At 41.0% G+C, this 16,672-nt stretch overlaps 1 protein-coding gene across 2 annotated transcripts; it reads right to left on the minus strand.

Moving 5' to 3' along the window:
• Nucleotides 1-718: 718 nt before the first annotated feature.
• mtf1 (metal-regulatory transcription factor 1) lies at nt 719-16,489 on the minus strand. Of its 2 annotated transcripts, none has more exons than XM_073485728.1 (11): nt 16,440-16,489; nt 14,323-14,854; nt 10,170-10,408; nt 8,970-9,101; nt 8,482-8,555; nt 7,454-7,587; nt 6,953-7,030; nt 6,639-6,741; nt 5,901-6,556; nt 5,423-5,492; nt 719-4,499 (listed from the first exon to the last, which is right to left on the minus strand). In XM_073485728.1, the coding sequence occupies exons 2-11, from the start codon at nt 14,788-14,790 to the stop codon at nt 3,976-3,978; spliced, it is 2,478 nt and encodes an 825-aa protein (XP_073341829.1). In that variant the 5' UTR covers nt 14,791-14,854; nt 16,440-16,489; the 3' UTR covers nt 719-3,975. The 2 variants fall into 2 exon arrangements, with proteins under 2 accessions (XP_073341829.1, XP_073341830.1); XM_073485729.1 differs by lacking the exon at nt 16,440-16,489 and adding an exon at nt 15,883-16,000.
• Between the last annotated feature and the right edge of the window lie 183 nt (nt 16,490-16,672).

A 16,672-nucleotide genomic window follows, 5' to 3' on the forward strand; every position in this document is an offset into this window, starting at 1 on the left:
TATATTTGTGATTTATTTAACCTGTCTGCTTTCCTCGTCACTCATTAATCAGAAAAATTTAAATCACCTGTGAGCCCCTCCTTAAAAACACAGAAGGCACACATAATATAGGAATTCAGAGGCTACAGGACAAATAAAATGTCTGCGGTCACGGCTTCCGACACAGGTAACATAACATGCAGCTTTTCGGCTTAGCTGTTACATTATCAATATGTTTCTAAATGTATGTTTGTTACAGATCAACCAGAAGACAAGATGACCCTGCAAACTGATGAGAGCGTTTCACAGGTCACACAGGTCAGACGTAACCTGAAGCTTGAACTTCTGTCCGCCCCAAACAAACGTTGGCCAACATGTTTTGTCTTCCTCAGAAACTGGAGGACGTCGAGGACAGAATGGTGACTCTGTCTGAGAAGATCACCCTGTGCAACAAGGTCCTGGATGACTTAAAGGATCTAAGTGATATTCTAGTGGTGAGTTCTCTTTTCTCTCCTCTGACCTTTTTATAACTGATTGCAGATTTTAAAAAATGAATCTTGGTTCTGCCCCACAGAGGAAATCTCTCCAGGACGTGACCTTACCGCAGAAGAAGTGACCAGAAGCGGAACAGCCTTATTTTCTTCCTTTTTAAAAAAAATGTTTATATGATTCAAATAAATTAATTTAAGATGAGCTGTCAATTTGAACTGTAAAAATACTTCATTCAGCAGAAGAAACATTTCAGTGACAAGGATAAGGTTTTATTAGTATTATATTGCTCTCAATTCAGAAAGTTATTTATCATAATACTTTATATGAAACAAGCATAAGCAAACATTTTCACATTATACATTCTTTAAAAAATACAAATCCTCAACAATTCCTCACTCTTTGGGAGTCAAGACATTCCTTTGGAAGCATAAAGTTTCCTCTTGTTGTCTTTAAATATTGCCCATTTGGAAAATTCTCCATTTCCAAAAACACTCTGGCTTTACATTTGTGATCAAACAATGTGCTTCCAAACAAATGTCACCATCAGTGATTTACTGACGCTCACCATTTCTGGTCAACTTCAGAAAGACAAACCTGGGCCACAAGTCCAGAAAATAAAAATAAAAGAAAATCTCTGCTTATTGGTTAAAACGAATAACTGCAGCTGCAAGTCTGATTTTCAGTGGTGAAGGTGAGCCAACAGACTGTCCACATGTCAAATTCAAATATGTGAAAGGCTGAGATGATTACATAAATGGAGTGAGCCCAAAATGAAACATCAAAAATAAAAACAAAAAGGAAAAAAGCTGCACACATTTGACCAAAAAATAATTCTTAAAACAGAATCATTCATTCACTAAGTACTTCTTCAAACAAATCCAGTTGGTTTTAAACAGCATGTAAAAGTAAACCTGCGGTGCAACATTCATGGGAACACTACTCGAGTGGACACTACGAAGTCCAGATTCACACCACTCCAAATGTGGACATGAAATGCAATATACTTGAGTTCAACGAGCATGCTTAACATGTATGCATTCGAAAGGCAACTGTTGCCTCTGCATATACGGTAGCAGAATATCATTTATGAATGGAGGGAGGAATAAATAATCTTTTTGTCTTGGAATCACTTTTTATACTCGCGAATGCCACACTTAAATTGCATAGTTGTGTTCAATGACATGATTATATTTTGATGGTATGAGCTTGACTCTTGGCAGTATTTTTACCGGATGCCTTAACAGGGAAATGGTGTGTAAATTCTTTTACGATTTTGCAGTCCATTGGAGCGAAGTAGAGACACTCCTGATATTTAATACTGCATATGTGGAATGGTCAAGGACATTGTGTGACTGGAGCCGTTCACAACCTATCTCACTGCCTTCTTGGCACCTGTGAATCAAAGGAAAGCTCCACTACTGAATTATGGCAAAGAAAATAAAGCCAGACGTGATAGGTTACATGCATGTAAGTTTAGTTTTGATCTGAACCACCTAAACCTAAAAATGTCAAATCACATCACCTGCATCTGTAGCTGATTATATTTTTTAGCAATGCTGCATAACCATTAATGAATTTCCAAACAGAAAAGCTGAAAAACGGTACAGATTCTAAGAAAAACCACACGCTTTTCTTGTCTTTATGCTTTTGCCTGTTGCGATCTGCTGCTGGAAGTGATTGCCTGAGACTCAATGACGATGAGTGTGTTGGCATGTCAATGGCAAGTCTGAAGCAGAGACTGTCAAGGCAAGGAGGCTCATAGAACAGTAATGTTGTAAGGCCAAGTAGCTCTACACTCTAGTATACAGGGCTTAATGCCGTCGCTTTATCATCATTGCATTGTGTCCCATGTGAAACAATACTGTTAAATTATACTCTGTGGAGGAGGCTATGTGTTACATATATTTTGTTACTATGGGGACTGTACAAAAGCCCAGCTGCTAGTAGAACTATTCAACTAAAACACGGCAAAAACTCTTCTGCATAAATGTGACTGGATGGGGGGGGGAATGCAAGGATACATTAGCTCCAAACTCTGAGAGTTAGTAATTCAAAAGTCTATACAAAAATACAAATTCTAGAATAATCTACAAGTTTTCTCAAAGATGTTTACACTAAAATGTATTTACACTGTCGCCAGGACACCATCTTTTAAATGCTACTTTACAGCAGTTGTATACAAAAGTCTGTAGTGGTGCTGCACCTCAGCTAGCAAGCTGTCAGATTACTCACTTTACAAGTCAGTGTGCAATAAACAGGGAAGAGTGCAGCAAAACGTAGGGCTACTGCAAGATTGGGGCATCTGGTGAGAAAACTGTATGTCTGAGTAACAAATTAAGGGGAACCAGGATCAGTTATGACTTGATGCATCCCTGAGAGGGTCACAACCCTATAAAACATGGGATGTTTACAGTAGTTCCATACTGTTTCAATGTGGACAATTTTCTTTGCAAACAAGCAGATCCTAGAGGATAATTTGCTTCACTGTGCAGTCTACTATAGGTGCCTTGTTTCTCAAACATGCTTTTAGCAATACCCATTACGTTCTTTAAAAAAAAAAAATGCGCACAAAAAAGACAATTCAGTAACATAAAAACAGCTCAACTTAAAAATACACGTGATTGGAATAAATTAATAATAGATTTCTCTGCTATCTTGAAGATAATATTACCAGTATAACGCAAGAATCAAGCATTAGAATAAATTAACATGTACAATTTTAAATTAGTTTAAGTTATAGGCAACTTAATGATGAATTGACTTAATTTCACTTAACATGACAGGCAGATCTGGTCACAGGTTCTTTTTTCTCAATTGCTAAATAACTGTCAAAATAAGTAGAAAAGAATCATCACATTTCAAGGACTACACTAGTCTTTCTAGGAAACAAAAGTACAGAGGAAAACGCTTCATATTGTATGACAGCCTTATGAGGGGCTATGTGGCCGACAATGTCCAATTCTAGCTGGGAGCAATGCTTGATACAATTAAAGCAGATTCCTCTAATATACAGTGCATTCTGGTCAGTTGCATACCAGCTTTAAGCATTTGTTAGGACCTGTAGTACAGTACAAGGATATACAGACAAGTTTTGTTTTCCTACTCTTAAGTTATCAGTGCTTGGACAACACTCATTTGTTTCATTCAATCAATTCAGACTGGATATCGAGGGTCATTATATACAGTTTGATTAGAACAAAGAGGATCTACTGCCTTTTCCCTGCATTAAAATGGCTAAATCTCAATAAGCAAACTAGTCCTGTTTTTAAAAACTACTGCAATGAACTCAACAGAAAAATTATTCATAGTTCGTGAATATATGTTGAGCAATGCCATACAGAACAGAATGCACTGCAGGTACAGGGGGTTCGATGCGCACACTATATAGGGAGAAAGAAGAGGCGTCGCTGTGCAGAATGACTCGAGATGTGGGTGGAATTGATGCCTGTGGATGAGTGGGTGCAACAGACAAACACACGGCGCCAGACTCAGAAGGCAGCTCTTCTAAGGATTGCCATCAGTGGCCATGTTGAAGTCATCAGCAACCAGCAGCAGAGCCTCAATGTTGGCAGCTGTCTCAGGGCTCTGCAGGGCGAGGAAGTCCGAGACATCCATATTGGCTAACCCGTCAGATGAGGGAGGGTTGGGGGCAGTGCTGCTCACTATCCTGGAGAAAGTCTGAGCTGAGGAGGAAGAAGAAGAAGAAGAAGAAGAAGAAGAAGAGGAGGAGGAGGAGGAGGAAGAGGGGGCCTCCGGCCTCACCTCACCCACCTTGGAGGAAGACTTAGGGGGACAGCATGAGGGAGATGAGGGGCCTGGATGGTGTGGAGGATCTGGGGGCTGCGATGGTGGAGGAGGAGGAGGGGGCTCTGATGGTTGCGGCTGTGCTGGTGCTGAAACAATGGAGGAGGCACTCTTTGAACTCTTGTCTTTAGCAGAGTCCCTGCAGGCACACTGGCACTGGCAGGATTCCTCCTGTTTGATGATGATGACGGGCAGGCTGAGGCCGATCTGTTGGACCGAGTTGCCTGAAAACAGAAATACAAAACAAAGTGTCTAAGTAGATAGCAGTCTTTTATCATTTGCTTTTAAAATGTCCTGCAAAGCATATGAAAAGAAAGTCAGTATGAGTTAGAGTATGCTGAATGCAAGGGTAGAAATTACGAAGTGCTTTGGAGAAGTTGACTGAGAAGAGTTAATGTCACATGTACTGATAGACCTCTTGTCAACTAATCAAAATATAAGTAGAGAATGTGATGAAAGGATTACATTTTTCCTCCTTTAAAATCTTCAACTTTCATGAGAACTGCAATCGGAGATATTCAGACACAACTTATTTGAAGAGGATAATCAATTAGCAGAAAATGAATCTACAACAATTTAGCTAATTGATTAAGCATTGAAGTGCATTCAGCAAAAAACATTCTGTGGTTGAAGATTTGTTGCTTTCTCTGTTTTATATAATTATAAATTAAATATTTTTTGTGTTTTCAACGGTTGGTCCAACACTGAAAGATGAGTCTTGGGGTCAAATTAAAGATTTGCCTTAATTACTTTGACATTTTAAAAATTAAATGAACAATCCAAATCCATCACTTGTACTGTAAGACCGTCCAACAACACTTGAAATTCCTGAATGTTTAGAATGATACAGTTCCTGTGCTGTTACTTGTCAATTTTATTATTAAATATTATAATGAAATACTGTTTCATCTGTTCAAGCACTGTGAATTAATTGAGCGTCAGCGTCTTGGAACTGAATTTGTATAATAAACTGTTGTTGCGACAGTACCAAAGTGGTGCTCTCTGGACATCAATCTAACTATTTAATTAATCCTATCAAAGCTAAGTACTGTGCTGGGTGTCAAAACAAATGTATGATGTCATTACAATCTTTTGACCAATCTCTGCAACATGAAGAAATATAATAATTCACTACTCATTAACTCACCAGCGTTTGCTCCCACTGGTATGGCTGTAGTGAAGAAAACCTTTTCCACTTTTGGACCTCCTTGATGTGTCTGTGAACAAACATTAAAACAACACAGTTCAGGTTTATATGATGTAGTTGAGTGGCACCTGATTGTAATGATGGGATAATGTTGTTGCGTAATACAACACACTATTAAAAGTGTTAACACCTTTCCTTTTTCAGAGTCGATGCTGAAGAAGCTGCAAAAAGCCACATCCACACTGTTTTACTTAACATATTAATTTGTTAAATTTTTGTTTAAGTTTTCTGATAATTACTTATGTGCATGGCACAATGTTGTTAGCTCATCCTGAACATACTAACAATTAGAAAACAGAATGCAAGAAATCCCTAATTTCATGCATGTATGAATGTGTTTTTAAACGTAGAACAAATCACAAAGTCAAGACTATAACAAATCAAGTCAGTGCAAACACTGTGTGACAACGTTACTCACTGCTTGCTCTGGGTTCTGCTGGCTGTTGGCAGCACTGCTGAGGATCCATTGGAGGTTCTGGTCAGACATGACCAGGCTGGGCTGCAGCAGGTTCTGGGTGGGTGCTATGGTGATGGTGGCAGGCGTGGGAGGCAAACCAGGGCCAGAGTTGGGGACAGGGTTGTTGGCCAAAGGCACAGGTTGGACCACAGCTGCTGGAGCATCTACTGTGGTGGCTGCAACAACAGGCACAGCAGCAGTGCCCGGTGCTGTGGTGGTCAGTGCTGGAGCCACTGGCGGTGGAGGTGGTAGAGGAGTGGTCTGGGTGGCACTATCTGGCTGCAGGAATGTGGGTGGCAGTGCCACATAGTGCTGGGGGGTGACGTGGTTTGGAGCTTGGACAGAAGCCTGAGCAGGCACATCAGAGATCTGCTGAGGCCGGGTTAGTTGCACGAAAGGGGGAGGCTGTGTGGAGCTTACAGTAGCGGTGACAGAGGCAGGGGTGGAGGTCTGCGAGGAAGAGCTCTGACTGAGCTGGGTAGGAGCCTCCATGACTGCAGTTGAGTGGGAACAGGAAGATGAGGAGGTAGGATTGATAGAGAAAGAGATGATAGCTGAGGCATCAGTCACTCCTGGTCGGTTACAGGTCTCTAGGCTGAATCGTTCAACAAAGCTCTCTGAGGAAGGAGAAAAAAGACTCCATCAGTGACCAAGAACGTGTGACACAATTTAAGCTGGCAGGTTTTGAAATGTACTGACCGTTGGGATGGGCGTCATCTTGGCTGACACTATTTTCAGGACTCTGGAACATGAGCTCAAAGATTTTCACGGGGGTCACATTGTTGAGGTCCAAATTTTGGGCCTGTAATAAAAATAAAACTTAATAAATTTGACCTTACAGCATTACAACAACTCCTGTTTTACTTCTTAAATTCTTATTACAGTGACAGTTACACTTAGGGTGTCAACATAGCTGCCTGTTAACTGACATCTTTACTGACTATCTTGACAGCTCCTCAACATCGTCAATCCAAAGTCTGCTTGACAAAGCTGAAGAAAAAGGCCAGACTTACATTATGGATGTTCTCTCGCAGCTCTGAGTCTGTAGAGATGAGGCTCAAGTCACTGAGGCACAGCGAGTGATTTGCATCCTGTAATTAACAGATGAACAGGGCCTAATTATACTTGCCACTGGTATGGGATCAAGTGCTGAGTCATGCAAACAAGACAGGGAGCGAATTTAGAAAATAAAGCGACATCTACTGTATGTTAATGTAAAAATTAAGCATTTACTTGAAAAGGAGCATGCACTCTAGAATACCTCCCATCTAGTAATAAGACATGCAATGGTATGTGTGTGAGAGCATAACGCAAGAATTGTGTGAATATGTGCAAGTTAATCAATTCAAGAAATGCCCCCAAGACTGTACATTCACAAGTTTTTAATTAAGTGAATAACATGAGGACTGTGGTGTCATGTTGCTCACAGGCTGTACATGGAGAACGTGACAACTGTGCCAACAGCGAGCGACAAAGAGTTCGACACGCTGAGAAGTTGCTGTGCTGTGACTCACTTCAGAGAGCGGATGGGTGAGGGTGACGCTGAAGGCCTGTCCTTTGTCGTGGCCTCGGATGTGACTCTTCAGACTGTACTGGCTGCTAAACGTCTTCTCGCAGCCGTCACTGGGACAGTTGAATGGCTTCTCCCCTACAGAACGAGTAGAGACAGAGAGACTGAGATTAAAGAGCTAATGTTCACAGAATAATCTTTAAAAGTCAGCCAATATAACAGTTGCTAATCTAACTTTATGTAGCATCTTCAGTTTCACTTTTGTTGCCATACAAGGGGAGGTTTTATTGGACACATTAAAAGCATCAAAAACAAGTGTCAGTCCTTCATCACTGGAACAGGAAGGAGAAATTTCAGGAGACTGACAGGCTGGTCTGATGCTCCACAATATCATTTTTAATCTACAGTTTGGGAGAGACACCCAACTGAAAACGAAATATAGGGAACCACATATTAGAAACCTCCCTGACATGAGTAAGTAGTTGGCTATCTGTTCAGTAGCTGGCACTTTGGGAAGGACGTGAAACCCTTGAGATTAATCATCTCATTTTCAAGAAGGACCGCAGACACAAAAATCATGGAAATTTATAATAAAAAAAAACATACTACTAAAAAATAATATTCTTGAAAATAAAATTCAATAATCTAAGGGACAAAAAACAAGGGAAAATAATTACTTGACAGGCTAATTTAATAAATTTAGCTTCTAAGCCACCACATCCAGGAATACAGCCAACTATAATCAGGTTTTTTTGTCCAATCAATGCAAGTATACATGGACATAGCCTTTATATTTACTGCTCCTTTAACTACATTTCTGCACAGACTTCTGACAGGAGACATAGTAAATACAAAACCACATAATGTTGTAGGCTGCAGTAAAAATCTATTTGGTGAGACTATTCAAATTAACTATGTGTGGGAGGCACTGGTAACAATGTAAATGCAAATTAGGCATAGCTGAAAAATAAGGATGTCCTTTGTCAAGCATCCCTTTACAAATCAGGGCTACATAAAACATTTAATATGTACCTGTGTGCGTCCGTACGTGCGTTTTTAGGTGATGACTTGCTGCGAAGGCTTTGCCACAGCCATCGTGGTCGCACCTGAAGGTTACAAAAAACCAGATGACAACATAAAACAGATATGTTTAAAACCAGATGCAAGTAGTTCATGTACAGTAAAGCCATGCTCCTGCTGGAATAGCGAGCACCCTTGACTCACTGTATACATACAGCCAACAATATACTATGGTCAGCAGATGGGGGAATAATGTGCCGAACAGTGCATCTCACCACTATTTTGGGCCTTTGTCTAACCAAAATGCCGCTCTCAAAGCAAAGTGAAAGACAGTATGAGTAAAAATGTTTTAATATGAACCCTAAAAATGTTTTTCTGTAAACAATCAAACTTCAAAAAGGACTGAAAGAGCTGTAATTGAATATGTATTAGTATCACAGTTAAATTATCTTCTACTACAGGTGGATTAAACCTGGTGGTGTGATAATAGAAATGCTTACCGGAATGGCTTCTCCCCAGTGTGTGTGCGAATGTGCTTCCTCAGGTCGCTGAGTGTGGTAAAGTACTTTGTGCATCCCTCTGATTCACAGTTGAATGTCTTGCCTGTGTGAAGTCTCTGGTGTGCTTTTAGTCTGCAGGGACAATCAGGAGTGTTTCATTAAATCACATGCAGAGAGAGAAACAAACAAAGCACAGTGGCATTAAATGGCAGGTGGCGATTCCCGTTGCAATTATCTTAAGAACGACTAAAAAGCATCTGGAAAACAAGGTCCACGTTCAGGTGACAATAGGATCTAGTCAGACATGGTCAACGGCTGAACAAAGTACACACACTCTTACAGCCGTGGTTTGGTGGTAGAATCTGGGTGGTTTGGGAGATGGGAGGTGGAAGGCAATTGAAAGGAAAATCTACCCATGTGTGGCATTGGTTGGCTGCCCTGAGTAACAACCTCTGACAGGGAGTTGATGGCAGTGGCACAGCTTCACCAAGCCCCAGACCTGTTGTCACAGCAACTGAACCAAAACAGACCAAAGGGCTCGGATGTGGACTACTTCAAATCACAGGAACATTTCTAAATGGTAAAAAATGCTACGAACAAAGACCCCGTCTGGCATTGGTCAAAGTAAGACTAAAACTGTGATTGGTCCTGATAAAAATCAAAAAGTATTTTGTTTTTTTTGTTATTCCACTCTTCTGCACTATCAATCTCAGATTTTCAGACAGCAGATTTACCTTATTTTTTTAAAAAAGGTACACAATGTTTTAATTGACCAAACTCACACCCTTACCAAAGTTTTCACTTGAGCCAATAGGAGCAGAAAATTGCAGCGTAAGGTGAAACTACAGGATTTAGGAAATCCTTTGTTATTGGTGTTAAGTTCCAGCATTGTGTGCGAGTGTGTGGATTAGAGGAGGCTATTTTCATTTCGGGAGAATAATGGATAATTGGAAAGCTAGCAATTAGGGAGGGAGAACATACAGGACACAGCTCCCTGATGTGACAATGTTCAGCTTTTCTTGGTATTGTTTCTTTCGTGGTGTGTTTCTACGGTTTTTCCTTGTGTGTTTTTGCACTGATTCAGTCTATTTTTACATCTCTAACCACATACATTTCTTTTATTTGGAAATTAGAGTTGAAGTTCCAGCACCATAAGGAAAAAAAAACACACAACGCAACAAAAGGTATGCGACGGATTACCTGTATAACGTGTTGAAGGCCTTCTCACAACCTTGCACATCACACTCAAACGGCTTCTCCTTGGTGTGAACGCGGACATGGATCTTGAGGCTGTAAGAGGTGAGGAAGGCCTTTCCACAGCCTTGTTGATTGCACACGAAGGTGTACTCGCCCCGGTGTGTCTTCTGGTGTGTCCGCAGGTTTCCTGCCGTGCTGTACGTCCTTGTGCAACCTTCAAACATGCACTGGTAGCGCTTCACCTGATAGAGGAAGAAGAGGGGAAAAAATCAGTGCCTGAACTCACCTTTACTGTATGAAATTATTCTGAAGCAAAGGCAAAAAGAAAAAAAATCAACCCTCTTAAAAATCAATTAAGGAGTCTTTACCCTGTATTTCAAGAAGGCAGCGAGAAAGTAATTTGTTAATTCATCTCAGTTATAAGCAGCTTTGCAATACTATGAAGCGACAGTCCTAGTTAGTATGACCTTTCTGATGGGAATTGAACTCAATGACTCAGCCAGCCATCAGCACATGAAGCGGGTGTGCACAAAAGACAGCGATGATGACTAACCCCCCATGCAATACATCCCATCCAATTCCGTTTCACAGCACCAATCTCCACTGCAGTGTGGCAGTCGCCTGCTCTCTCCTCACACAAAAGCCCTGGGGCACTGTGGATAAAAGCAGTCCATTCTCCTCTTCAAAAAAATGCTATGCTGCACTGAACATAAATTCAGCAGGAGGAAGCTCTTGGTTGACCACCTAGACAAGCGAATCCCCTTTCTCAGCTAACATTTTTCCTGTAGCTTACTGTCCTTAACTGATCTCACCATAGAATTTCCCATAAGCACGACTCTCAAGACAGAAGACAGCATGTTTAGCCCTGGTGATGTTAGATCAGATAGTTCCCCGCTGTCGAGTAGCTAGAAAAGTGGGAAAATTAGCAGAAGCAAGACCTTTTTTTTTCCCCACAAGAGTTTAGAAGAAATTGCAGCACAATTTATATGAAAGCAAAAAAACTGAAATAACATTTGGAATATTTTATTAAAAACTTCCCTCGTCACTTTAGTGCTAATGTTTCTTAATTTCTTATGGTGCATTAAGTGATGTCTTTGTTTGGAAAATAACTGACACATCAGTTAAAACTATATGCTGTAACAATCTCAATTCTTCACTTGAGGACACACCTACTTATATTTTAAATCATACCATGAAAAGGACAAAACCTACTTAGCTGTTATATATACAGAGAAAGTGATATAAAGCTGATTAACTTTCCGATCGGTCTAACTAACAAACACTAATCTGAGTGATGGGTAATCGACGCCCATTCATTTTGATTTCAAGGAAGTGGGAGAGATCATTTGTTTAAACAAACATCCATGCAAAGCCACCGTGGGAAGTCTGCTAAAGCTTGTAGCTCGGTACTGTATTCATCTCCCACACCATCGTGACTCTTCTCCACCATCAGTTCGTTCATTGTGAGAGAGAACTGTAGGCTCTCACACGCACTGTGGAAAAGACCACTTCATTACAAATGAAATGGTTGCGCGAGAGTATTTACAGTAATATCACTAAGTGCGTGACGTGGCTCGTCATTAGATTTTTTTTCCGGACACCTGTTGCACGAGAGGCTGCAAGTCTCTTTTTGTTGTTCACAGGAAATAGCCACTCGTGTGTCCTCTCTACTCTCCTCGTGCTATTCAAGTTTGTTTGGAGCTTAATTTTGTTAGATGTTTCTGCCTTTTTCCCTGAGTGTGCAGCTCCACTGAGGGAAGTATCGCATATGGCTTAGTGTATTGTCCTCTTGGAAATTCATTCTGTGCCTGTGGCAAATCATCATAACAATGTCACAGCAAATCAAGTCATAACGTCATAACAATGACATTGACAAAGACGACAATACAGATAAATCTAACATATCCAACCAAAAATGCAGGCCCGATGACGCCGAGCAAGACAATCTAGCAATACAAACAGCTTAAACAAATACACTGCTCCGTGCTCAGCAGTAACACAGACCAACCTCCACACACACACACATTGTACCATATTTCACAATTTTGTTTGTTTAGTGATATTATACAGGTGGGTTTTGAGAGAGTTACGGTGCTCTTACTCAAGTGGATGGCAGAGTCCACAGCAGAACTATAATGACAACGACAGCGAACGATGGAAACACTAACAGGCGAATCAAAATCGAGCTGAATTTAGAGGGCGTCATATGCACAACTCATTAAATGCTTTTGCCAATTTAGGATGCAAAATACGTGTAAAGATAACCCCTTTACTTTATCTGAGACATGCCACCAAACTGTCCTTATATGACTACTCTTATGACAGTGTTGGATTCCCCTAACTCCTCACATCTTTGAAGATTTTTGTGAAACCCATTTCCCTCTGGTTTTCTTGTTTTTCCTCAGCACAAGGTCCAGCAATAACAGGTCATCAAAATCCATTTTCCTGAGCAGCCGACACAGCTGGAGAGTGTAACGTGGGCTTGGCGCATTTGTTTACAGAACGCTATCGTTCATCAGAGCGGATGCTAGCATCGTTATCCTTATCATTCTTAGGGTGGACGGCCCCTTTACAAATGACATGTGAACAAATTATTTTCACTAAAAAGATGATGTAGTACGTGACCAGGAATTGACTGGCCTTTTCATGTGACTCAGAACCATCAGAACAGCACTGCACCATTTTGTTGATGAAGTCTTGTTGGAAATACTATTTGTGCAGTTCTACAGATGAGAAAAGGTACCACCAAGTCTCAGACAGTATGTTTCTATTACTGTCCTTTGTTCTTCCCCTCATAAGAATATTTCTTGGTGTTGCTGGCGGTGGTGTAATTAAGTAAACAATTAAATAAAATCATTTTCTTGTGTGTGTACACATTTCCAAGAAAGGTTCGTTTGAACTGTGTTGACACCAACCAACAAACATATCAGTCCATCCACAATATCTTGTGTAATCTTCTTTGTTCAAAGCAACAATGGCTTTGTCACCAGAAAAATGTAAGATTAAAAACAACACTGGAGAGAAAGTGCTCCCCTGTGGGGCTTCTGTTTTAATAACGTCAGGGAAAAACACTGCATGCACTCCACCCATCTAATGATGCTACTGCTACATGATATTACTTGGGTCTATAAAGATGATCATTAACTTCAAACAGCATACTAAATAGCATCTTCTGCCCCTCCTATACAAAACTGTAACGGATCAAATGTATTATGCACAACTCAAGGAACCGGATTTACTACAGTCCTTTCAACACTCTTCATTATAGCAACTTCTTGTTTTTATGCATTTGTCACAAGAACTACATGTGCTGTTTTCATTGAGTCATCTGACATTTGGCTAAACACAGGACTGAGTTGTTGACCAAAGACTACATTGTTTCCTGCAGTCCTTCAACAATCTGCTTCTCATTCAGCCACAACCGTCTGCTTTACCAGCGCACACTAGCTGTCAAAGGTTTGATAGTCCCAACTCCACTTATTAGGCTGGGTTAGGTGTCAAAATATGGTAGATTTACCACATGATAACAGGTAGGAGGCAAAGTGGCTAAGACAAGGTCTAGTACTGGGTGCAAACACTGTGGAAGGAGTGTGACCACACAGACAGACATGAGCTGAATTCTTTGGTGCACTGAGGCGGTAACTTTTACCTAAGCCGAAAGAGCAGCTAGGGTGAAGCTACTGGGGAAGCTCATTATGAAAGACAATCTAGCACATCAATGTATTTACTTCCTATATTGTTACATAATGCATCTTATCTTTTGTAAGAACATTAGGCATGTGAGAAAAAACTTAAAACAATTAGCGGCTCTGTGAGGCAATTAGCTGGAATGATTTGAAGAGTTTCCACAAACCAAACCGAGCAATAACGTCACTAATAATCAAACTAGAGCTGCAACAATAAATTGACTATTAAATTAATCGCCAGCTATTTTAGGTTTTGAACACACCAAGCAATAACTTCAGCTATAACCAAGCAATGGTTGAGCAATAACCAAACAAAACCAAGTGTTACTTCAGCCATTACGGTTAACCACATTCTGCTGACCATCTGTGTTGTAACTGGTATGTGACGGCTCATTCACGCCATATATTACTAGGTGGAGTACATACTAAACATTTAAAGTTAAACGGTATCTGCGCTTATTTGGGCTTACCTCTCTCTGCTTGGTCTCTGGGCATTCGGAGTGCAGGGTGAGTGTGGCCCCCTCAATGTTGCGCGGCATCGGGGTGGAGCCTGGATTTATTGTGAACTGGATCTGGTCTGGAGAAATGGTATGGTGCACGTAACCTTGCGACATGCCATCAGGGTCAGTCATAAACGTAATTGAGCCCTCCTCCTCGTCTCCATCACCTTCCCCTTCTGTAAGGAAGGTGACCCCATCTTCGTCCCCACCGCAGTGACCCTCCTCTTCACCCTCCTCGTCCAGACGGATGGGGTCCCGCTCAATGAGCACTGTGGTGCGGTCGTACACCCGACCGGAGGACGACGAAGGCTCAGGGATCAGGTCGTCGTCTTTGTCAAAGTGGATCTTGTCTTCTTCTTCTTCGTCATCCCTTCCCAAGGGATCCACTTCCACCTCAAAGTACATTGGCGCCTCTGTATGAGGGCCATTCTCACTCATGGTCCCTGGTGCCTCTCCTTCCTTGGCAAGGAGGACTGCACACTGACACTGTTACCGTTACAGCCTGGAAGATAAGCAAACGTATTTATTCAAATTTAGTTGCATAGTTTATTTCATCGACAAGGCAATTCAAAAGAGCTTTAAATAAGACATAAAAAAGGCATTAAGACAGGGAGAAACACAAGGTTTTGAAAGGACCGGTGAGTAGGATTTAGTTGATTATACTCTAGCGAAACATTATTAGAATATTTAATTCAATTTCATCCAATAAATCCTCCACACTGGACCTGTTCAGTCAAGAGTGTTGGAGCAGATATCACGATTTAAGGGGAGATTGTCTCCAGATATGTGATCCATGTTTAGCTCGACTCTTGGAGCAGCAAAGCAAACCTGTCCCAAATTATCTGGAGAGGTTTTTGGACAGTTCCTACCATAGCAGCAGGTCTAACAATGGCAGTAAACCAGATAAGTGACTAACTGAAAGAGCTCAGCATGGATATTTATCATTAAAAAAAAAAAAAAACCCTTACATGTTCCTAGAAAGAGCTGCATCTACAAGGCCTGTTCTGACAGCCAAGGAACAATTACCAGCTGGCTAGACAGCGCCATAAATATTAAATATGTGGTGCTATATCTAGAGAGGGGCTCTGACAATACTAAACGCTGATGTAAATACGTGCATCTACTCCTAGAGCTGACTTCCGTGTGTCAAACGATACGGAGAGCTCGCCCGTAGCCCTGCGGTGGAGAGGACATGTTAGCCTTGTTTGGAGGAAACAACGACATCTCGAACTTTCGGATTTCAATGACAGAAGTCACGAGACGGCAGCAGCAGCTAAACTCAGCCGAGTTAATGTACACATGCTTTATGATTTCAACTCGATTTACAACCCCTCAGGCTTAGCTTTAATAATAATAAAAAAAAACCCAAAAACGTCAAATAAAAAGATAACACACTCCCCATCACAATACCAGTCAACTTTACCATATTCGACATGGCTAGCTAACAATCCAGCAACGGTTTACAAAACACAGTGGCCTGATAAACACGCAAGTTTTACCTCGTCTGACTGACAGTGAAGTAACACATACCTAACTTTATGTCCCGGTACCGTAGTAGTAGTAGTAGTAGTTAACCGTACACCGTTAGCAGGCTGGGTGACAGTCCGCTCGACCACTAACCTGACGGTCTTTCACAGTACATACTGGTTTCATCGTTACTAGCCTCAGAGACATGTCGCTAGCTGCCTGCTACAAATATCTATGAAACATAACGTTTTTTCTTATCTTAAATAAAACGTCTATTGGTATTCGCACCTCTTGACTCGACTTAGTCAATAAAAAGGTAACAATTGTTGTCCTGCGAAATGAACGTAAGCAGCTAGCTAGCTAGCTACACGCTAGCGAAGTCAACTATCACTCATTTCTCTACACATGATAGCTTCGCTAGCTAGCTAGCAGCGATTTAGCTCACAGTTAGCAAGCTAAGCTAGGGAGATAGCTAGTAACGTTAGCCTGTTTACTGTCGGCAATTGACACAACCTATCCTCCCTGCAAGGATAACACGTTTCATGTTACCCCAGTGAGAAACTGGCATGCAAACGCTTAAGCTCATCGACTGAAGTGACATGACAATAAAGTATATTTACCTGTGATAAATTTTAAGCCTTATTCCTATGCTCTGGATGTTTAGCACTTTCTTTCTATCCCCTCCCTTAGGATACTACACAACGTCACAGACTCAAGCTATTCGTGATGAATTATGGGAAATCAAATATCATACCCAATGTTGCATTATAAAATGAAAATGATGCAATTTTGACTTTTTATACGGCAATTGCCATTCAATAATCAGAATGTAGGGAATGGTACTTTCTCTCTC

The sequence above is a fragment of the Pagrus major genome, chromosome 17 (genome assembly GCF_040436345.1).
Source record: "Pagrus major chromosome 17, Pma_NU_1.0".
In the NCBI taxonomy this organism is placed as follows: Eukaryota; Metazoa; Chordata; class Actinopteri; order Spariformes; family Sparidae; genus Pagrus; species Pagrus major.